The sequence below is a fragment of the Thermomyces lanuginosus genome (assembly GCF_041956635.1).
Source record: "Thermomyces lanuginosus strain ATCC 200065 unplaced genomic scaffold VTN49scaffold_34, whole genome shotgun sequence".
In the NCBI taxonomy this organism is placed as follows: domain Eukaryota; kingdom Fungi; phylum Ascomycota; class Eurotiomycetes; order Eurotiales; family Trichocomaceae; genus Thermomyces; species Thermomyces lanuginosus.
In genome coordinates this window covers 186,892-208,510 of record NW_027192368.1, presented here as the reverse complement: position 1 = coordinate 208,510, position 21,619 = coordinate 186,892, and the positions used below count along the sequence as shown (strand labels likewise).

At 53.4% G+C, this 21,619-nt stretch overlaps 8 protein-coding genes across 8 annotated transcripts; 4 read left to right on the top strand and 4 right to left on the bottom strand.

Annotated features, from left to right (window-relative positions):
* Window positions 1-76: 76 nt before the first annotated feature.
* VTN49DRAFT_5375 (uncharacterized protein) lies at window positions 77-2,605 on the top strand (the record flags this gene model as incomplete). Its single annotated transcript, XM_069413425.1, has 1 exon — window positions 77-2,605. The coding sequence occupies one exon, from the start codon at window positions 77-79 to the stop codon at window positions 2,603-2,605; it is 2,529 nt and encodes an 842-aa protein (XP_069266610.1).
* Window positions 2,606-3,472: 867 nt separating this feature from the next.
* Window positions 3,473-4,569, bottom strand: VTN49DRAFT_5374 (uncharacterized protein; the record flags this gene model as incomplete). Its single annotated transcript, XM_069413424.1, has 2 exons — window positions 3,473-4,453; window positions 4,522-4,569. The coding sequence occupies 2 exons, from the start codon at window positions 4,567-4,569 to the stop codon at window positions 3,473-3,475; spliced, it is 1,029 nt and encodes a 342-aa protein (XP_069266609.1).
* Window positions 4,570-6,260: 1,691 nt separating this feature from the next.
* VTN49DRAFT_5373 (uncharacterized protein) lies at window positions 6,261-8,837 on the top strand (the record flags this gene model as incomplete). Its single annotated transcript, XM_069413423.1, has 5 exons — window positions 6,261-6,527; window positions 6,584-6,676; window positions 6,749-8,483; window positions 8,553-8,679; window positions 8,741-8,837. 5 exons carry the CDS (start codon window positions 6,261-6,263, stop codon window positions 8,835-8,837), a joined length of 2,319 nt encoding a protein of 772 aa, XP_069266608.1.
* A 679-nt stretch (window positions 8,838-9,516) lies between these two features.
* Window positions 9,517-9,872, bottom strand: VTN49DRAFT_5372 (uncharacterized protein; the record flags this gene model as incomplete). Its single annotated transcript, XM_069413422.1, has 2 exons — window positions 9,517-9,708; window positions 9,762-9,872. The coding sequence occupies 2 exons, from the start codon at window positions 9,870-9,872 to the stop codon at window positions 9,517-9,519; spliced, it is 303 nt and encodes a 100-aa protein (XP_069266607.1).
* A 430-nt stretch (window positions 9,873-10,302) lies between these two features.
* On the bottom strand, window positions 10,303-11,329 carry VTN49DRAFT_5371 (uncharacterized protein; the record flags this gene model as incomplete). The annotated part of the gene is made up of 3 exons (XM_069413421.1): window positions 10,303-10,482; window positions 10,541-10,557; window positions 11,194-11,329. The coding sequence occupies 3 exons, from the start codon at window positions 11,327-11,329 to the stop codon at window positions 10,303-10,305; spliced, it is 333 nt and encodes a 110-aa protein (XP_069266606.1).
* Window positions 11,330-11,373: 44 nt separating this feature from the next.
* Window positions 11,374-13,969, top strand: VTN49DRAFT_5370 (uncharacterized protein; the record flags this gene model as incomplete). Its single annotated transcript, XM_069413420.1, has 5 exons — window positions 11,374-11,387; window positions 11,465-11,596; window positions 11,655-12,209; window positions 12,316-13,589; window positions 13,647-13,969. The coding sequence occupies 5 exons, from the start codon at window positions 11,374-11,376 to the stop codon at window positions 13,967-13,969; spliced, it is 2,298 nt and encodes a 765-aa protein (XP_069266605.1).
* A 2,174-nt stretch (window positions 13,970-16,143) lies between these two features.
* On the top strand, window positions 16,144-16,899 carry VTN49DRAFT_5369 (uncharacterized protein; the record flags this gene model as incomplete). The annotated part of the gene is made up of 4 exons (XM_069413418.1): window positions 16,144-16,195; window positions 16,261-16,281; window positions 16,344-16,382; window positions 16,436-16,899. The coding sequence occupies 4 exons, from the start codon at window positions 16,144-16,146 to the stop codon at window positions 16,897-16,899; spliced, it is 576 nt and encodes a 191-aa protein (XP_069266604.1).
* Window positions 16,900-17,246: 347 nt separating this feature from the next.
* On the bottom strand, window positions 17,247-21,529 carry VTN49DRAFT_5368 (uncharacterized protein; the record flags this gene model as incomplete). Its single annotated transcript, XM_069413417.1, has 5 exons — window positions 17,247-17,512; window positions 17,566-19,910; window positions 19,963-20,915; window positions 20,971-20,997; window positions 21,065-21,529. The coding sequence occupies 5 exons, from the start codon at window positions 21,527-21,529 to the stop codon at window positions 17,247-17,249; spliced, it is 4,056 nt and encodes a 1,351-aa protein (XP_069266603.1).
* Window positions 21,530-21,619: the final 90 nt, after the last annotated feature.

Genomic DNA, 21,619 nt, shown 5'->3' with positions numbered 1-21,619 from the left:
CTCCCAACACTTCCAACAACAACAATCAGCTCTATGGACTTTTCTACTGCTCTGGCTCAGGGCCCAATGCGCGATTATGCCTAGGCCTGCAAAGAAACGCAAAACCACCGCGACCGAAGCACCGCAGCACACGCGACGGATTGAATCTTTTTTCCGCGCGCAAGTAACCAAATGCACCAAGACTGATCCGCCAACGAAATCCGAGACTCCGGAGCACTCCGAAACGCTGGCAGATGAGGAACTTGCGCGGAAGCTACAGGACGAATGGAACCGGGAGGACGCTGTTCGCGACTCAGCTACGACAGAGGAGACCACGACTCCAACACCAACTGTTGACGATGACAAGCCGCTGAAGCCACCGAAAGAAAAAGATACCCTCTCATTACAGTCATCACTCGGGACCGAGGACACCATTGTCTCGTCTATCCCCTTCGATCAGAGCCCTTTAACGTTTCGACCGGCTACATACATCGCACAGCTTCAGAAGCATTGGGAAACGGAAGGCGGCGATGCAACATATGCGCTCTTGGTGAGGGGCTTTGTGCTGATCAACAGCACAACCAGTAGGATCAAGATCGTCGATACGTTGGTGAACCTTTTACGGGTGTTGATCGAGGGTGCACCCGACAGTCTGCTGCCGGCAGTTTGGTTGGCTACGAGTTCCTTCGCACCTCCATATGAACCCCTTGAATTAGGATTGGGTGCATCCGTGTTGACAAAAGCATTCAAGAGCATCTACGGTTTGAACAGTCAGGGCCTGAAAACTCTATACAACAAGCATGGGGACGCCGGCGACGTTGCGTTCGAGGCGAAGAAGCGGCAAAGCTTCACGCTGAGGAAACCTAAGCCGCTCACGATCAAGAGCGTGTATCAGTCTTTGATCAAGATTGCGAAAGCAAAAGGTCCGGGCAGCCAGGAAATCAAGCAACGGATTGTAGAAAAGTTACTTCAAGACACCCGCGGCGCGGAAGAAAGCCGCTACGTTGTGAGAACGCTAGTCCAACATCTCCGCATTGGTGCCGTGAAAACCACCATGTTGATTGCTCTCTCACGTGCCTTTCTTCTCTCGAAACCGCCCGGTGCGGATTTTCCAACTCACTCGCCGACAGAACTGGCAAAATTGAAGAAAGAAGAACTGGCGGAAGTATATACGAAGGCGGAAGAGATCGTCAAAGCGTCATACGCTCGGCATCCGAATTATGACGATCTGGTACCATGCCTGCTCGAAACGGGCGTCACGGACGAATTGCTCGTACGCTGCGGGCTGACTCTGCATGTCCCTCTGCGGCCAATGCTGGGCAGCATCACTCGGGATCTATCCGAAATGTTGACAAAGCTGCAAGGACGAGATTTTACCTGCGAATACAAGTACGACGGGCAACGTGCTCAGGTCCACTGCGATTCGCAGGGGAAGGTGTCGATCTTCTCGCGGCACCTGGAACTCATGACCGACAAGTATCCGGACCTCGTAGCCCTGGTACCCCATATACGGGGAGATTCAGTCTCAAGCTTCATCCTTGAGGGCGAAGTAGTGGCTGTCGATCCAGAAAAGGGGGATCTTCTGCCATTCCAGGTACTCACAAATCGGGCTAAAAAGAACGTAGAGATTGGAAGTATCAAAGTCAGTGTCTGTCTCTTCGCGTTCGACCTGATGTATTTGAACGGCGAACCCTTGCTGGATCGGAGTTTCCGTGAACGTCGGGACATGCTGCGTAGCCTCTTCACGGAAATCCCGAACAAGTTCACATGGGTCAAAAGCCTGGATGCTACATCTGCAGACTCCGAGGCTGTTCTCGAGTTTTTCAGAAGCGCAACGGATTCCAAGTGCGAGGGCATCATGGTCAAGGTGCTCGACAACTCGAGCAGACCTGGAGCGGAGCCGCAGGTTGACGACGAGGATAGCCGCGACCGCGAGAGCAGACCAACATCAGTCGCGACACCGACAACTGATGGGAAAGCCACGCAAAAGAACAATGGTGGCGGACGGCGAAAGGCGCTTCTATCCACCTACGAACCGGACAAGCGTCTAGAGTCATGGCTCAAGGTCAAGAAGGACTACAGCGCGTCATCGGACACGATAGACCTGATCCCGATCGCGGGCTGGCACGGACAAGGCCGAAAAGCGAAATGGTGGTCGCCAATCCTAATGGCCGTGCGGAACCCCGAAACGGGGATGCTGGAAGCAGTTACAAAATGCATGTCCGGCTTCACAGACCAATTCTACCAAGCCCACAAGGCCAAATACGCTGTGGGCAGCAACAACGTCCTTGGGCGCCAGCCGAGCTACGTCGACTATGACGGGCCCGAGCCGGACGTGTGGTTCGAGCCGCAGGAAGTGTGGGAGATGGGGTTCGCGGATATCACGCTCAGCCCGACGTATCGCGCCGCCATCGGCCTGGTCAGCGACGAGCGCGGTCTCAGTCTGCGGTTCCCACGGTTTCTCCGCGTGCGCGAGGACAAGTCCATCGACGAGGCGAGTACGTCCGAGTTTCTCGCCTCTCTGTATAGGAAACAGATGGAGCGGGCGGCGAAAGAAGCTGAAGCTCAAGCACCCTCGAAAGAGCAATACATGGAAGAGGAAGAAGACATGTTAGAAGCGGAGTAGGGAATACTGTACTTGGGCCTGAAATGCTGAATTGAAGAAGACTCAATTCAGAACTTCATACATGAGAAAATTGAAGTCCATCCTGAATCCGGTTGGCTGAGGTTTATTTTACTGCCAAGAGTCTAAGGCACGCTCGATTCGAATCGGCGCATTCCATTTGCAAATTAGAAAGCCTGGTTTTTGAAGTACTCCACTCATAGGGCAGAATTGTTGATCTTCTCAGCCAATCCAAACCTTAGATCTGACCCATATATGCTAGGATCGAGATTGACAGTGGGGAATACCGAACCTGGATATGATTTGCAGCACCTAAATGACTCTAAGCTCCTGTAACTATTCCCATTCTAGCTTAGCGCTGTCGCGAAATCGCCGCGTCCCGTACAAGCACCAAACTGAGACGCGTACTACCGCGTCTGACATCAACACAAGAAAAATTCTTTCCTATTGGTACATTCGATGCCAGCCATTAGCTCCGTGAGGGCTATTGCTGCGTTGTTAATGGCCATTATGTTACAAGATTCATGCAAAGAAAGAGAACAAAGGAAATTCGTGACAAGAGAGACGATTGACAGGCAAGCTTCTGTCCCGTGGCAGGGGATATGGCGACAATGCATGGGGAGAATATGGACAGTGTGGAGAATAGACATCGGTAATGCAGGATCAGGACTCGGGAGGAATCGAGGAAATGATGCAGGAGGCAGGAACCAAGGCATCATAGGTATCTCTCATCGGAGACGACAAGGCAAGGGCATAGCAGCCCCATGAACACAATGGACAAGATCCGATGCGGAGTCATGTAGCAGCTTGGGGTGTCGTGATGGTATCATACAAGGCGTAAAAAGGGAAGAAGCGAGCGGACGGGCCCCATCATGGCCGCAGTTCCTCACCCAGTTCCAGTGGCAGACCGGAGCTTCTGCGCTCCGTAGGACTCTCCAGTCCCGGTGGCATAAGGTTGTCGAAGTTGAGAGATTTCCTGGCGGAACGGAGAAGAGGCGTCTTGGACAAATTGCCAGGGGTACGACTGCTCAACTGACGTTGCGCCGGGCTAGGGGTCACGTTGACGTAGTCGGAAAGGTTAAATTGCTCCTTCGGTGTACCAAAATTGAAAAGGCCACCTCCTGGAGTGGGAGTCAGTGATGGCCCCGCGTATCTGCTAGGCGGTGTCGATGGAGGATGCGGTGTCTGCTTGCTGTTGTTCCTCGCCGGAGTGGGAGAGTTGGCCAGGTACAGCAGCAGATCCGCACCGCTGTTCTCAGCGTCGATGTCCTTGTCGATTCGGGCCAAGCGAGCCGGTTTTGGCGGCGGTGTCCGTGGAGGCGAGGAACTGATCATTGAAGAACTCACCTCCCCGTACGATGACGGGGGCGGCTCCGGATCGTTCTCCTCATCTGAGGTCACGTGGACGGAGCTGCTGGAATCTACCGTCGGTGGGTGGTTGGAGTAGATTGGCATATGGCGTGAAAACCCCGGAGACGACGCCGGCAAGTCATGGGCGCTCTTCCACGACATCTTGGGCAGCTTTGTTGGCCGCTCGGTGATGGAATTGGACCGCACTCGCTTGCGGCTCGCGTTCAGCATTGGCTGCATCACCTCGGAATTGAACATCACAGCATGTTTATTCTTGGCGGATCGGGGCAGTTCTGTAGAGAAGGATGCACTTCGTATCGGAGATGTAAGAGGTGTTTCGGAGCGACTATAGCCAAGATCGGAAGACCAGTCGGACGGTCTGCTATCCGATGGGAGGGAGGATTGGCCGTCGTCATCGTTCTTGCCATCGGCACCACGAAGTTGAGTTCGTTGATAGCGAACCTTAGCTAGGCCAAGTCTGTCTTGCAAATTGAGGGAGACCTGGTGACCAAGTTGATCCATCAGCCTTTTCTGCGATGCCCGATCTCCAGCAGCAAGGGAAAACACACCTGAGCAATGTCCAGTTTTCGAATCGTTCGATCGTGGACCAGAGACATGGTGGCTCTTTCCGTTTGACGCCCAATTGTGTCGACATGGGCGCAACCGAGGAGCTGGATGAAAGTACCGGGAGGAATTCCGGGGGGTGTGAGAGCAACGACCGGATTGGGCTGAAAAGCGGCCTGAGGACGAAACGCGTCAACGGCAGCGAATCAGAGGCAAGACGGCCCTTTGGGAACGTTGACGAGAGCAATCGTCCACGTGCCCCAAGACGGAAGGGGAGAGAAAGGTGAATAGGAAAGGTGTGGTATATTTTTTATGTGCCAGCTGGAAGGAAAAAAGAAAAAGGCCAGAGCGGGTCTGTTCAAAGAGGTCGTCTGGAAGCGTCACCCGGCCAATGTGTCTGGAATGGAAAGGTCAAAAAGAGCCCACGGATACGGTTAGCAAACACTCCCTGCGGCTGCAGTTATTACGCCGGATAAAGCAGCCAGCCACTCGATTTGTCACTACTACAGTAATCAACGTACAAACCACTCCAAGTTGGGGTGTTTTTAGCAGTAGGATTTTGTTCACAGTCGACTCATGCTTTCGAGTACAAGCTGTCGTGGACGAACAAGTGGTGAAAATGGCATCGGGTTTCAATTGCAATCGGCGTCTCCTGCCGAGCCCTTGTCAATTTGAAAACGAGGGAGGCTCGCACCGGGAAGCAATAGCCAATCAGAAGCGTCCCATATTCCTCGCCTGAACAAGCGAGAAGAGTCGATCTAACCATGATAGGTAGTCTGTGGTCAGAAATACATTTGAAAATTTGATCTCATGAATGGAAATTTCAAATTTGCAAATATTACGAAATCATGCCAGTTGGCCGCGTCGCAGCGTCGTAGCGTTGGTGACGAACGCAGCGGTGTCAAGCTGATGGATACTCCTGCAGCTTCTCCAATCGCCATCACTGCTACGCAATCACTGTAGTAATCCTCGTCGTTCCTTCAGGTGCCCAGTCGCCACTTGACCGTTTGGCTATTGATCAGGAAGGTCTCAATTTCGGTCAGTAGGAATCTGCTCTCCAGCTCAACAGTTCTCCGTCCAAGGAACATTAGTACGGAGATACCTTCTAGCTTTCTTCTTTGACCACTTAGAAGTCCTTGTAAAAGTCCTCCTGCCGATGGCCAGGAAGGAAACCAAATAAGCGCCAGGATAATAATCCTGTCTCAGGACTGGCTAGCAAATTCAATTGGGCAAAAACCGAACGACAAGTGACATGGATTACTTGTTGGTCGGTACCTCAACGGATCACGTTCACTGCGCGCAACTCCATGCTGCACCTTGCATGCCGGGATTTCCTAAGGCCGGATCACTTCCGTCCCGACGTCACAGATTGATTCGTGCCGTCATGACCCACCACCTCTCCCGTTGAGAGTCGAGGCTCAGCAGGGATAATGAGGCACACTCAAGTTGCACACCTCTCCCGACTCAAACCACTGCCGCGGTTGCCATGTTTTCTCTGTTTTCTTGAGGAACACCCGCGGAAGGGCAACTTCTGTGCTTCACACCTTCCCATTGTATGACCTTCATTCCCACTCGGAATCAGGGATTACCTTCTATATAATAATCGAAGAGTAACGAAGGAGTTGACTGTTCTTCGGGAGCTTCCTCGATCGGGCGGAACCCCAACCACCTCCAAGCAGACACGGGCGGTCGCTTTGTGTTTGTTTATCCCTCTCGTTACTCTGTCCTAGTAGTCGGCCGCGCCATGCCATTCTTCAAAGAGCTGCGACAACGATCAAGAGCCAGTTTTCGCACGACCAACTCGGGCGATTCGGCCCCTCAAGGCGCAGTCGCGTCGTCCAACCAATCCACCATGAGCGCCCAGTCCACTCCTTCACCCGTCCGATCGACAGCGTCCTCCTCAAATCTTACAAACGTGTTTAGAAATGGTACGACGACACCGCAATCACAGCCATCGCTACACCTAGCTGCCATTGCATCTCCTAAGTCCAATTCCAGTAACAACATGACAGTGAGTTGGCCTCCAAGAATGAGTTACATCCGCAAGTTGCTAACTATAAGGAATAGAATGGTACGCCCACGGTCAACGGATATCCGCGATTGTCACAATCGGCAACTCCTTATATGCCTCGCATTGTCTCAATCTCCGAGAATTCATGGGTGAGTGTGGAACGCTCTGTACGGAGTACGCATCTCCGTCAAACGCATCCTAACTTGATGGGCATGAAACAGGTACATCAAAAGGTCCTTCTGATCTACGGCCAGGTTGGGGATCCTCGTCAGCGTTCCATGGATGGAACATTAACGGTGCACCACCATCAAGACAGCTTTCCGTCTACATCATGGCCAGTGACAGGGTCCCATTTCAAAGCTCTTGTTCACCTCGTGCCGGGATCGAACCGGCTGCGCTTTGATTATGCGCCGCCAAAGAGGTCATCAATAGTGGGATCTCCTGTTAACTTCTCAACATGGTTCAACATCAACTATCTTCCTTTGAGCAACGCCCCACCCTTGGACTTGGTGATACTCCTTGGAAAGGATTCTGAGGGCACGTACGATGCTGTTCCCGAACGAAAGCAGAGAGAAGGAAACGATTTAACCATGGCCGTTCGGAAGTATCGCATGGCGGCCTACTTGTGGCAGGCTTTTACTGGAGAGCAAATGTTCCGGAATTCCTTCGGACGACGTTGCTTCCGATTTGAAGAGGAATGGCAGGTCGGAACTCTAAGCTGTAGGGACACCCGAGCAGGGAGAATGCGGAACGAGGCCAAGGTCCATATCGTCCGGACGGAGAAAACAGTGGCTGAGCTGCGGGATCTGAACCTCGCCCAACAGTACGGGCCAGCAACCAACAAAGACGGACTCTTTCGAATAGCCAAGGACGCTGTCCGTGCGCACTTTGGACTGCAACCTGGCCAGGAACGCTATGTAGCTGTTCTTCTTCTCGACTCCCATTGGGATACCGAGGCTCAAACTATTACTGGGCACGCTGCAGCTGGCTCTGGAGGCGATGATATCAAGCTAGCCATCTTTGGCTCTCATTGTCTCCAAAGTTACCCCTGTTGTATAGAAGAAGTAGTACCCGCGTTCAGCGACTGTACCAGAACGGATACACGGTTCGTTGCCAATGATTGCGGCGAGGCTGGGAGCAACTGGGAGGCTGCCAACATCGGAATCGGAGCCCATCTGCATGAGGTCGGCCACTTGTTTGGCTGTCCCCATCAGGAATCGGGCATCATGTTGCGGGATTATGTCCGCTTCAATCGGACATTTACGACGCGGGAACCGTATTCGACCCGCACCAAAAGCCAAGGAATGCGGCTTTGTCTTCCTACGGACGAGTGCCAATGGCATAGGCTCGATGTGCTACGGTTCCGCTTCCATCCATGTTTCCGATTACCTAGCGACCCGCCCGTGCATTCCGAGTCCAGTATTCAAATATGGCCGGTCGAGAATGGAAAGATTCTCATTACTGCGGTATCTGGGGTCGCATTCATTGAGGTTTATGGCCAGGGCGATGATATCTGCAAGCATTTTATCGACTTTGCCAACGCAGATTCGTCGAATAACGGCGTCCCTCGTCAGGTCACGGTCACGGAAGCTGAGCTACGGCAGTTGCTCCCCGTGCACCAGCAGAGGAAGAAGATCCGATTGGAGATCTACTCGGGCGGACGGGGTCGACAAACCATTCATGACCTCGGAAACTTGACATCAAAGGAGTCGGCGGTGAAACTGGCGAAGGGTCAAGTGGGATATCGGTGCAACGCGTTGGGATGCTCCAAGCTCGAGGGCAGTCAGCCGGTGCAAGTCATTCTCAGCAGTGTATATGAGCCGAGCAAGCTCCTGACCTCTATCAAAGTCTATCATGGAGCTGCCCTCGACGGGATCGAATTTTTCTATGACGATGCAACCAGCCAGCTGTTCGGGAAGCGGGGCGGGAAGCCCGGCGGTGACGAGTTTGTTCTGGGTAAGTGGCCACGCTGCATGAAGCCATTGAATTTTCTATATCCGTCATCACTGAGATGCGATTTCACAGACACACGGCGCGGTGAAATTCTCATGGGATTCTATGTGCGGGCGGGGTTCTGGATTGATGGCATCGAGATCCTCACCAGTTTTGGAAGGAAGTCTGGTATCTACGGGAATGCTACGGGAGGCTCAGGGTAGGGCGTCGCCTGCGAGGGGCAACTTCAGTCGCACCAACCAACTAACTATGCGGCGTAGGCACCTATTGATTCCGCCTCGAGGGTACAGTATTGCCGGCGTTTCCGGGTCTTGCGGCGCCTGGGTGGATGGTCTGTCATTGATTATTACGCATTGATCATGGTTGGCCAGGATGTGTTGTTGGGTGGTTGTTAAATAGTTGATTTTGTTAGATTGTGGGTGATTGCTCGGGGGGATGGCATTTCTCGATTTGATCCCGAGCTCTCGTGGGCGGCCTGGGAGGGTTCGCGGGCAGCGTTATTATCGCATCATCATGGATAGATTATTTTGTATTATTATTATTCGCCAATGGGGTTCTATCGGGCAAACTGAAGCTTCACTTGTCGGCAATTAGGCTGACCTGAGTCCTCCAGGTACTCCGTACTCGTAGTGCTGATGATAATGACTCTCGAAGCTCTCAAAGCGTTGGGGGAAGTTTGGATGACGAGCGGCGAGAAGATATGATGTCATGGCCCCTGGGCCCCTCATTCAATGATGGCCCAACGGAGCGACTCCGGACTGTTAGTGGCGACTTGTCATTGTGCAATCGACGGGGCTCATCGAAGAGCCTTCTTGCCCATGACGGCATGCCATCTTCCCACAATGGGTCCCATGTCTCACTCGGACGGCTCCAGTGGCGGTTATCGCACCGCCAGTGGCGACTTTTGCGATGATTCGGGACTTGGGAGATCCCAGCCCAGACCAAACAAACCGGCATACGGTTTTCCCGAGCACTCGTCCTTGACGTTGGCCCGAAGTCTCCATAAGCGATTCTTACCGAGCTGGGCGTATGGCCGTTACGGATGGACGGTATTTGCTCCCATCCCCAGTCCTCCGCTGGCGATAACCAATTCCCGAGGTCCTGACGGAGGACTTTTCTCCTTGTAGCGGACCGAGTCGTCCTCATGTCTACCCCTTGTCCATCGCTCTTCTTCGAGACGGCGAACTACGATGCTCATACGAGAGCTCGCCCTCCCGATCGAGTAGTTCTAGAGGGGTCAAAACCCGACCGGACGATGATTGGTGCGACCGTTGGAAATACGACCATGGTGACATGGACACCGACAGCTTTCCCCAGAAGCTTATCTCGACTCGCTGCACGGCGACTCGCCCAGAAGTCTGCTTCCCCCATCTCGGAACAATTGACGAACATGGTCTATGCGCAATGCGGAAATGGCCTAGTTATAAAGCTAGTGGATGAAGGACGGTCTAGTCCCCATGCTCCCAACCCATCAGATACAGCACCCATTGACCACGGTGGACAAATGGGGAAGACCCCTCAGACATCGAGGAACGACAGTTCGACACGGGAATACTAAAGTCATGCATTTGTCCCAAAGCATGGAACCTGGCGTCATCTCCGCAGAGCCACCACATATCCCTTGTTTGACCTCTCACCGGATGAATGCGCCCCGAGGAATGAACACCCCCCCCCCCCCGGGGGGACCCATACGTAAGCACATGCCGTGATCACTGATCAGCAAACACGGCGCCATAGGGCCCATAGCTGCAACAGCAAGAGGCTAAGAGCTTACTCGCTGCGCCAAGTCCCCAATCAGCGGTGGGAAAGAAGCGGGACAGGCTTAGCGCGGGACCCGTGCGGGGAGAATAAATGAATCCGTCGCCAATGACTGCTCAGCAAAAAAGCCCATGACATCAGCACTGACCTCCGCCGGCGAGTCCCCAATTTTGCAGAGCGCAAAAGTCACGACCAACTGGCATTCCGGCTCCCTTCTCCAATCCATGCAATCAGACTGAAGAATCTGGCGAGCAAGGCGCACATTAATTCGATGCCCCCGATGATATCTTAGATTACCATACCGTACCGATTCTGGAATCTGCCCCAACCTTCGAAAATATGGATAGTCATGAACCGTGCTGGTCTCAACTCCATCCCAGGATTCGATCCAGGATTCGCGTAACGGACGCGGGACCAATTGCTGTCCAGCAATCAACGGTTCATAGGACAGAGAGACATCATCATCCACCCTAGTACTCCGTAGACGAGGACACTAGGATTGCTCGTCCTGTCGGGTTATTTTTCGGACATGACGCCTCCCGTCCCTGACGGTCTCTGCATGGACAGACTTTTCCTCTTGCCACTGGCGTGAGTCCGCAGGAAGAAGAAACGACAACAAACACAGACAGCGCCATCGCCAGCCAAGATCCCCGTTCGAAGGTCCATTGGTCTCGGCGCGTCCATGGCCTCCGCGATTGTCATCGAAAAATAGACGTTGTATCCATTCGTCATAGGGGGAGCTTGGGTCGGGTACTGCTCCTCTTTTTGCCTCCCTTTCTCCGCGTGCGCGTGTCGATCGTTCTGAGGTACAGATATTATCTTCAATCGGCACGCATTGACGGTTCGATTTTTTCCTTTTTCAATTTTATTTTCCATATTTATTATTATATATTCACATAATTTGTGCTCCTTCTCGTTGCACATTTTTTTTTTTTTTTTTTTTTTGGTCTCCTACCCCTCTCAAACCCTTTTAATTTTCTATAGTCCTCCTGTGCGGGAGCTTTCCGCGAGCGACCAGCATCCGTGACCGCATTGTCTGTCGGTCTCGGCGAGCTGTTTGGTTCGCATTGCTTTGAGCCGGGAAGTACCATTGCGTGGAGTTCTTATCCGCCCGCGATCTCCTCCGCCATCCAAGATGTTTCGCAACAGGTATGGCTGACAGCCTGGGTTGGGACCGGTTCCCAGCTCCCCAGCTCTCACCGCTAACTGACAAAATTCCCATGTAGAAAACCTCCGCGGAAGCTCGATGAAGATCTCGTTCAACAGTTCAAAAAGACCTTTCCTCATGTCGTGGCTACAGCCGAACCAGAGTCATCGAGCATGAGTCCCAACGCCATCAACCAGGCCATGGATATTGAGTGCGTTTCTTACCCCCATTGCCTGTGTGGCTCAATGAAATTAATGTAAAGCGAGCAGCCCGTATCCGCAGGCCAATGATGAGCTGAGGCTGAGTGATCCCACCCCACGGGGCTTGCATGACATTCGATTTACCCCAAGCGTGTTGGATCACAATTCGTTCCATTTCACGGCCCTGGCCAACCCACCTCCGGATTACGGCAACTCGACCCCTAATGGCATCCACAGCATGCTCGCTCACAGCCAGGCGGGCGATCTGCATTCTCCTCCCCTGGGGTTAAACATGACAAACTCGCTTTCGGTGCCTAATGGCCTCCCTACTGCGCTGTCGAACCTTGATTCCAGACCAGATATCCACCTCGGCGATGGGTTTCACAACCCGTCGCAACACCTCCTGTCCCACCATTTCCACAGCGTCCAGTCTCTTGCGCAACCCACGGGCTTGGTTCCCGACTCATTTGTACCTCGCGACGCTGGGTTCAACCCAATGGATTCGTCGGAGGATGGATCGATCGAATCCGTGACCCTGATGCAAGACATCCGGACGAACGGGGTTGCGCCGGCTGCAACCCTGTCGACGAATGTGGAGACCAGCTCAGCCGTGGGCCGCGAAAAGTGAGTTTTGCCTCTCGAAGGATCTCGCCATCACAGTTACATGCCGAAGATGACCGTCCGCATTGTCCTTCTATGATGATTTTGTCGTTGACTATGGTGTTTCCAGATTTCGATATGCCGTCACATTGAGGGCTCCCACGGCGATGATCAAGCATCCAGACGAGATTCCGGTGACATATCTAAACAAGGGCCAGTCGTACTCGATTTCCATCGTCGACACAAAGGCTTCACCGCATGCGTCGGGTGCAACCCCTCTGCGGTATCGGACATACATTCGTGTATCTTTTGACGATGAGCAACAACGCTCCCGACCGGCCGCTTGCTGGCAGTTGTGGAAAGAAGGTCGGGGTCTCAATGAAGCTCATCAGCGCGGGGGCAAGTTGCAAGCCGTCGAATACGTGGACTCGCTACCCAGCAACGGGGACCGCCCGCAGGTCGAGCTGGAAAGCACCTCGTTCGATGGGTTTAGCGTGACCTGGGGTCCGAATCCGACGACCGGGGCGTCGGATTGCTCAGTGACTGTCCGGTTCAACTTTCTCTCGACTGATTTCAGTCATTCCAAAGGCGTCAAAGGCATCCCTGTCCGGCTCTGTGCCAAGACAGAAGTGCTCGAGCCCGACGAGGCGCGGTCGGCGACCATAGGCAATGCGGAAATCAGCTACTGCAAAGTCAAACTCTTCCGTGACCATGGCGCGGAGCGGAAGCTTACCAACGACGTGTCTCACGTCAAAAAGTCGATCGAGAAGCTCAAGCAGCAAATTGCACAATTGGAGGCGGGCAATGGCAACAATGGCAAGCGAAAACGCAACGCCACTTCGATCGCGGTCAAGGCTGGTCCTGACAGTCGGCCAACCAAAGCCCCCAAGCACGACCGATCTTGGTCGATGGAATCCGAAAACGCAAAGACTGCGCCAGAGGAGGATCTACACATTAAGCTCACCATGTTGGAGAGTATGTTTTCCTCCCCGCGGCCCGTCAGCGCATTCTGTCTCCGGGGTGACGCACAAGACGACCCTGATGCCTTTCCGGTCATACTCCCGGGTGATGCGCAGGATGCCAAACTCCAGTCGCTGTCGCGAAGGGGCACTCTGGAGTCATTGCAAAGTATAGATTTTACATCGGAAACCTCCAATGCTTTGTCGCCGTCGAACAGCGCCACCTCATTGACCTCGCTCCATGGTTACGCGGAGCGCCAATTTGCGCCGGAACATGGCCAGCAAGGCGGCATGGACCTGGTCAACGGTCGCGCGGGATCAGGTCTCTTGACACAGCCGGTCAAAATACAAAGGGTTGGGCGAGATGGCCTGTCGGGTGGATACATTGAAGCCGTAGATCTGGATCCGACGTATCGGCCGCCGGCCGAGCGCCCACCGAAACCAAGTGAGTCTCACATCTACATTTTGCCGACCTATCCAACTTATTCTAACGCTGAACCAGTTGCATGCTTCTACATCCGCTTTTCCGGTAAAAGCGGTGAGGACGATTACTACCGAGCAGTTTACCTTAGTCAGCGCACTGTACGAGATTTGATGTACAAGATTTCCGAAAAACAATGCATCGACCCCGACCGGATCGTGCGCGTGCTTCGAATCAACGAAAACGGATTGAAGATTATGGTCGACGACGACGTCGTCCAGCACCTTCCCGAAGGACAGGACATGGTGGCAGAGATTACGGAAGCCTCCAAATTGAAGGTGAACACGCCATCGGATTCCTCGAACACGCCGGCATTGCCTGTGGAGGTGAAATTGACATATTAAAAGGGGGGTTCCAAAAAGAGGAAAACGGTTGGGGTGTACAGTGGTTCTGGTTTAGTTTGGTTTCCAAGTTTATGACTCTACGATGGAAGGCTTGTAACTTTTTGATCTCCTAGCGGATTGATTTCGGTCGATATTGGCGTTTTAGACGGGGACAACACACGAATCTCCGGAAATGAATGGGGTTGGAGCGTCATTCAAAGAGTTAGCTTAGTATAATAATAAACAGTTAATGATCAAGAGCAGCCAGCATCCAGTAGTCCGTTGTCCTCGGCAGTTCATGCTCTTCCGCGCGTTACTGAATGTTGCTCAAGATGATGTCATCGTCCCGGAGCTCCATTTGGAATCTCCCCTGCAGAGTTCTCCCGATAAGTTTTCCCAAACGAATGCAATTCGAGTACTGACAAGGATCTGTTAATTCCCATTTGGAATGCGGCTCCATTCAATCTCTTTTCATTTCCTCGTCTCCAATATCGAACGCAAAAGAAACCACTTGAACCGAAATTCACGGGAACCAGGAGTTGATGACGTTAGGGGGGGGGGCCAAACTTCATCCCCACTCCCCCAAGAGTGAAGCGAAAACTCTCGATGCTGGTGGGACTCCTCTAGCTGCATTCCCAAATCGGTCCCTCAGGGTCTACAATCATGGAGTGGTGATTGGACTGGCTGTCGTATCCGGCCAATCGGATTTTTACCCCTTTTGCGTTTTGATTTCCGTGGCAAGCTGTGGGGTCCTATTCGCTCCTCGCTTATCTAAGCGTCTTGGCGGATTTCGCCTTGGGCGCTTGGGATTTTCGGTGTTTGGGAGCGAGGAGCTCTGGGGGAAGTGAGGGTTAAAGCGAGGGACTTTCACGAGTCATGAAGTGTAATGATGTCATCGAGCAGAAACATACATTCTGTACACCGATTTTCACACTGGTATGCATGCGGAGAAAAACCGATCTTACCAAAAAAAAAAAAAAAACCTAATAGATTTTGAATATCTGCATTTTTGGTCCACGTGGCACGTGTCCTGTCCTCTCCCTTTTTACCCATTTTCGGTTTTTCTGACTCGTCTGATGGGCTCCTGCAAAATGCACCATCACATTCAGATCCTGGATCCCAGGCAGGCGGTCAGTGCGGAGTAACTTACTGGAGGGGAGCTAGACTAGTGCGTTCCAGACCTGTCCAGACTGGGTTAAGATTTGAACCACTCGATCCCCTCTTGCATACTTTGTAGTTTGGTCGATCATCGTGTTTGCGGTGGATTCTGTAGGTCGTGCGGCATCTGCATCGAGGATCGTATTCTTTCAAACCGTGATTCTAAACCGGTCTCTCCTCGGAGCTAGGGCAATTATATTCACGGCTCGTTCCCCCGTGATCAAGACTGTTTGTTTACCTATGCATTCCTCGCTCCTATTTACACAACAGCCCAAACTGTAGATAGTGAGCACAGTGTCTGGCTTGATATTCTACCTGGGCGAGTCGGATGGAAGCAATTGGTGAATATGGAATAGGGAACAGAGCATCCACATGGCTGGCCTATGAGCTACAAATCCGAGGAAGGTACTTGCCGTAATTCCTTCATATGAACTAAGCAGAGAGCTCGACAGAAGGTAGAGATACGATATGAAGTATAAAGCCCTCCAGTTCCACAGAACAATTTCCAACATCCCTGAATCTGTTCCGAGACAGGGTGCTTCCGCACCAGACAGCGGAACGTCAGGAACATGGAGGCGCCAAGAGCGGAGCGGAAATCCGCTGACTTGGCTGCTAGGTACCTGCGTCGGGACACAAAGACAGCGCTGCCACACACATTGATCCTAGGTATAATACTTGGTCCCATGAATTGTCAGTACCGTGTACACATGGCAGTCCAGTTTGAAACCACTCATCCAATGATTCAGAGCCGCTGCAGTGCCATATCGCAGGGTACTACGACTGCCTGCCTTTCTATTGGATACTAAATCGGGCAGGTACATCATGGACAGCATTGTTCCTGCTTTCTGTGACCCGTTGCTCCTTCCGTTTATGCCATATCTGCTATATATAAACGACTCTTCTTTTCGAAACTCACCTCTTCTTCCGTCCTCTCTCCATCTTCCAACTCGGTCGTTCGCTCAGGATCCCTACCCGCACTCTCTCGTTCACACCCACCAACAGTCCTTCATTAGATCGCCCACATCTGGGTGCTGACCATGATAATCCGCCTGGTCGTCTGGGCCCTGGTGGCCATGGGCCTCTGCTGGGGTGCGTAATTAGCCTCGTGGATTAGGTTACGCAACCAGTCGACACCGCTAACTCAGCTCGTCCAGGCCATCCTGATTCTGATACCGGTATGCATCGCTCTGATGACAGGCCCTGCATAATGTCTCTCATTAACGTATAAGAGTTGCAGTTTCCCCTGCCACTATGCAGGAGAAACTTCGCCGTGACAGCAAGTTGTCCCATAAGGCCTCTTTTAATCAGCTTAGCCTAACAACGGACCAGTTGTCACCACCGTTGTTGTTGTGGACTGCCATACTGAAGTCCCTACGCCACTCCCTCCCGGTGCCAGCTTGCCTGTCCCGGGAAGCTTGCCACTCCCTAGCCCTCCTGAGGAAACGGCTCCTGGAAATTCTGTCCCTACTCCATCGCCGGACGAACCTGCCACTGGCACCCCTGACCTTCCGGCGCCGTCAGCAAGCTTTAGTTCCAGTGACACTAGTGTCCCAGCGTCTGTATCCAGCTCGTCGACGCTGCAGACGACTCCAAAATCTACTGGTCACACACTGGACACGTCAGCGACCAGCGCAACCCAGACTCAACCCTCAACCTCTGAAGGTCGAGAAACCGCCACATCTGTCGACCTGAACCCCACGGCTCCAACCGTTGACCTGGCCCCCAAGGGTTCTGCTGGAACTAGGCTCATGGCTATGGCGGTGGCGGTCTGTGCTCTGGTCGTGGGCCTATGAACGGACCAATCCCGTTCAAGCCGACATGCTGTCTCACACCGCTTGCAGCGGAGCACAGCTGTCAGAACGAGACGTCAGCCGTTCGTGTTTTATTTGACAGCTGATTAAGACGTTGATCATAACTTAGGGCAAAATTTGGGGCGGAAAGAACTGTTTTTCTTTTCTTTTTTTTTTTTTTTTTCCAAAGCATGTTGAATTGATTCCTAAAAGTAGGAATAAAAAAAAAAAAACCCCTGATCAACTCCACCGACCTGGCATACCTTGCATGTTGACTATGAACGGGTATCTAGAAGTGTAGCACATGATCATCACAAACGGATACACCTCAAAAGAATCATGAACATATTTCAAGCCGATGCTTGCTCGACCTGTTTTGCCAGGGAGCAGATCCGACACCCCTGACCGATTCGATCACGGATCAACCGCGCAGTAATCACTTTGGGCCCGACGGTGCGTGCGGCCGCAGAGGAGTAGGATGGATCCTCAACCGTGGTGAGTGATGCGCGGTCCGACGCATCGTCGTGATCAACCGCCGCGTCCGGAGAGGCATCATCATTTAGATGTGACAAATGGAAAACATGACCGCAGGCGAAACCCACCAGAAGTTCCTTTTCTGCACGGCGATTAGATCAATATTTATACATCCATACAGCGGAGAATACTTACCATTCTCGTGAAAAGGTTTGAAACAACCTCCGCAGCGACCGGGCTGAACGGATGGTCTCGTAGGGCGCGCTGTTGCTGCTGCTGCTGTTGTTGTTGTTGTTGTTGTTATCTTCTCTTGCGGCGTTGGTGTACTGCTGCCGGATGATGCCTCGCCTCCGGAATGCGGTTTCCGATCCTCGTGGTCGCCGTGCTCTGTTTCGGTGGATAGTGGGCAGATATCGAACTTGATGCCTCGGCGTTGGCCGCGACGGAGCTGGTCCATGCCGACGGCGACCTCGCTCTGCAGCACGCGGGCGGCGCCCTGGCTGATGCTGGCCTGGATGTCGTGGTCGCGCAGCAGGCGGGTGAGCCCTTCGCGCAGGCCCTCGATCTCGAGACCGCTGGGGATGCGGCGCACGAGTTTGATCGGGTCGATCGCAGTACCGGCCTCGGTGAGTAACGCGTGGATGAATGCCGGCTTGTCCATGGAGTATGTCAGCAGGTCTTCCCAGAGATCCGGGTCGTCCTGCGCCTTGGCGAAGGCGATCGCTTGCGAGACGTCGTTGAGGTCCGTCAGAATGAGGTTCAGTGCGCGTTTTGTCTGGCCCGTCTTGGAGAGTAGGTAGATTAGCTCGGGCGTGTAGCGCCGGGCTTCGCAGATGCGGCAGGCTTCGTCAAACGAGTAGGCAGTGCTGGACTGGAGAAAGTCCATCAGCAGTGGGCGGTCGTAGGTCGCGAAGATTTCCAACACTGTGTCTGCCCAGCTCTCGATCAGGGCCCGGCCTTCATCTGCGGCTAGCTTTTCCGCTGCGTCCCGGGAAGCGAGTCGCCCACGTCGCGGGCGGAGGTGTGTCTTCATCTTGTCGCCTTCGGACGGATGTGCCTCCCCGCGCCAGAGCGCTCGGAGGTAAAAGTACAGGTAGAGTCGCCCAGCGCCGGTCTTTAGCTGCGAGATCACAGTTTCCGGCGTGATAATGCCGTTGTACGCCTCCCGCACTAGAATCTTGATCTGCTCTGCCGTGGCTTCCTCCAGTTCTGATATTGGAGCCCGATCTGCTTGTTCTTTAGATACCCGTAAGAGAATGAAGCCGCGGACGTCGTCAGACACAGCGTCCACGAGCCGGTAGTCGCGGATCAAATTCAACGCGGCCTCTGCGTCTTGTAATCGGATGTAGCAATGCAGAGCATCGCGCTGACGTCCATCGGCCAAAAACAGCTTGGCCAGCCCTTCCATCAAAATCCGCCAGTCTGCGGATCCTTCCGCAATGTCCCCCGACTGAAGCTGTTCCTCGATCGCCGAAATCACCGACGATAATTCGAACAGCTCCAGCGGCCACTGATCTAGGAGTTCCTTGAACCGGCCTCGATCTCGAGAAACGTAATGGCGGAGCAGCGTCTCGTAAATCGCCGATGCAAGCGGCGGCCGTGTGTTGATTGGAACGTGCGGCGTGATCTCATCGAACTTGCCGTTCTCAATGAATTTCCAGATCCACCGCTCCCATCGTGTTACTGTATCCACGTCCTTGGCGCACACCTCGCCAGCTTTCTCCCATTCTCCGGCTTCAACCAGCTGCTCGATCCATAGCTCGCCAATCCGCCGCTTCTCTTTGGACGCAATCGAGTACATCCCTCGGCCAACGGTGGTGACGGACGAGGTTTCGTCGGCGAAGAACTCCGCCAGACTGCTCCGCGACGGTGTATCCTGGTCATGCTGGCCCTCGACGCGCTCTGTTGAGCTGCTCACCGCCTCCGGGTGCTGGTCGATGAGGTTCCATGCCTCTTCGTACCTAGCATGTGATTCCAGCCACTCCAAATGATCCGACAGGTCTCTCTGGACAGCTGCCAAGCAGTCATACGGGCTGTGAATGAAGATCTTGGCACCTTTGGCACTAGATAGCGTTGTAATATCCGGTGGAATCGTCGAACCGCCGGGGATAGGCGTCGAAGCAAAAGTGCTCGAGACCCTGCTCGAGTCCTTGTCGCCGTTGCTTCCACTGCTACGGATGCTCGCACCAGAGCTGAATAGTCGTGCTGGGTAGAGTGTCGCATCCAAAAGGCCCGTTCCCAAGGAGCCTAGAGCCCCGCGATGCTGCTCGGCTGCAGGTTCTTTGGACGGTCGGAGAATATCCATGTGATAGTCAGAAGAAGACAAACCCTGAAATCGAGACACGGACAGTGTGTCTGCGCTGACTTCTTCTTCTGTTTCGATGTCGATCAGCCGCACTTCAGGTTCGGCAGCCTTTTTCCGTCGGCTACTATGCGACTGGTCTTCTGATTCCTCAGCTTCTGCTTCAAGCCATGCAAGGACTAGAAGCTGATTCCGAGTGTACATGGCAATTCCGGATATAATACAGTCTGTACGTAGGCTGTATAAAAGTTAGTGTTAAGACTCAGAAGGAAAGAAATGAATTGACATACATGGAGACGACTTCAGCCGCACCAAGTCTCTTTTCCTCCGTCCGACTTGCTGCCGGTGTGATTCGGTCTGGAAACACATGGATCACCCATATCGTATCGCCCCAGCCGACGACGAGCTTTTCGATCTGAGTCGATGGCTGCTTTCTACTGTCCGCCTCCGATTGAGAGCCGTTCCCGTCCTCTAGCACGGTCTCATCCACCCACTCCACATGCGCCTTCCAGACACTAGCCATCTCCTCCCAACCCGGGCGATTGGGACGGTCAGCATGGCCAATTCGTGTCCATGCATTCTCTGCATCCGCGGAATCGAGATGCAGATGCGAACGCATGATCTTGATACCTTCTTCATTGACCCAAACCACATACTTTCCAGATAGAGACCACTTTATTGTGTTAATCGCACCCTCGCCGCTGTGCAAGACCGTATCTTTCCCAGAGCCACCGCCCCCGAAACCAAGGGACCCTAACCATCCTGTAGCCGAGGGAACGCTGCCCAGAGTCGTTGCATTGGTTGTCGTACCTGGCCGTCCCCCAACAGTGAGGATCAGCTGCCCGGCCCGACCACCGGATAGATAAGTCTTGTCATTCTTAAAGTCGGGCGACAGCGCTACCGCTTGAACTGGTCTCCCGAAGTTGCGGAGCATCACATCTTTTGGATCGACAAGGGAATATATGCAGACGTTGCCGTCAATCGACGACGTGGCTATATGAATCGAGTTGGACGGCGTTGCAGGCAGAGGCGGTTGTGACCGTGTTTTCTGCTTTCCTTTGCCGCGTACAGATCCAGTTGAGGAGCTTGCAATGCTTTCATCGTCTTCTGCAACTTTCGGTGAGCTGCCTGATCGCAGGGTCGGCATTGGCGGGGGAAAAGGGGATATCGAAATGGCCGTCACACTGGCAGAGTGGGCAGAGTATACACGAAGAACGCGGAGGAGGGGCAACGAGAGCACATGCTGGAAGAGAAAGTATTAGTCCGCGAGCGACTAGAAACATGGCCGGGAAGCTTACAATATTCCCATTATGTGTTCCAACTATCTAGAGGATATAACCACTGTTAGAAACAGCATCACACCAGAGAACAATCAGAATCTGAACAAGTTACCATTTTGTCGCCGCCCACGACGAACGCGCTTGTCGCATCTCCGTTGCGATACAAGGACGGCAGATGTCGCGTTAAAGAGGCGTACTTCAGGCGGGGTTCCTCTTCTTCGTCCTCGTCATCCTCCTCCTCTTCCTCCTCTTCCCCTTCGTCGTCTTCTTCACTACCATCCTCTGACTCATGGTGCTCCGATTGATGGCCGCCCTCGACGCGGTCACCGTCTTCGGTTTGCGGATTCGTTACTCGTGAAGGCTCCGTCGAGGCCGGGGCGGCTGGTTCGGGCTGCACCGGCGACGACGTCGCCGAGGCAGCTCCTGCAGCTGCGTCCGGCGAGTCCATTGCATCTGCAGGGAATGCGAGGAAGTACGGATCGAAGTGTTGTGGAGAGGCGGTCGTGCTCCGCCGCGGCTCAAAGGCGGTGACCAAGCTTGGTAAACCGGCAATGCTCGGCTTTTGATCGGAGAGCATTCATCTCCAGAACGAACTTTTAAAAAGACTATACTCTGTACTCTATAATCTATGAAATAGACTTTTATCAGTTCGACATTACGCGCTAAA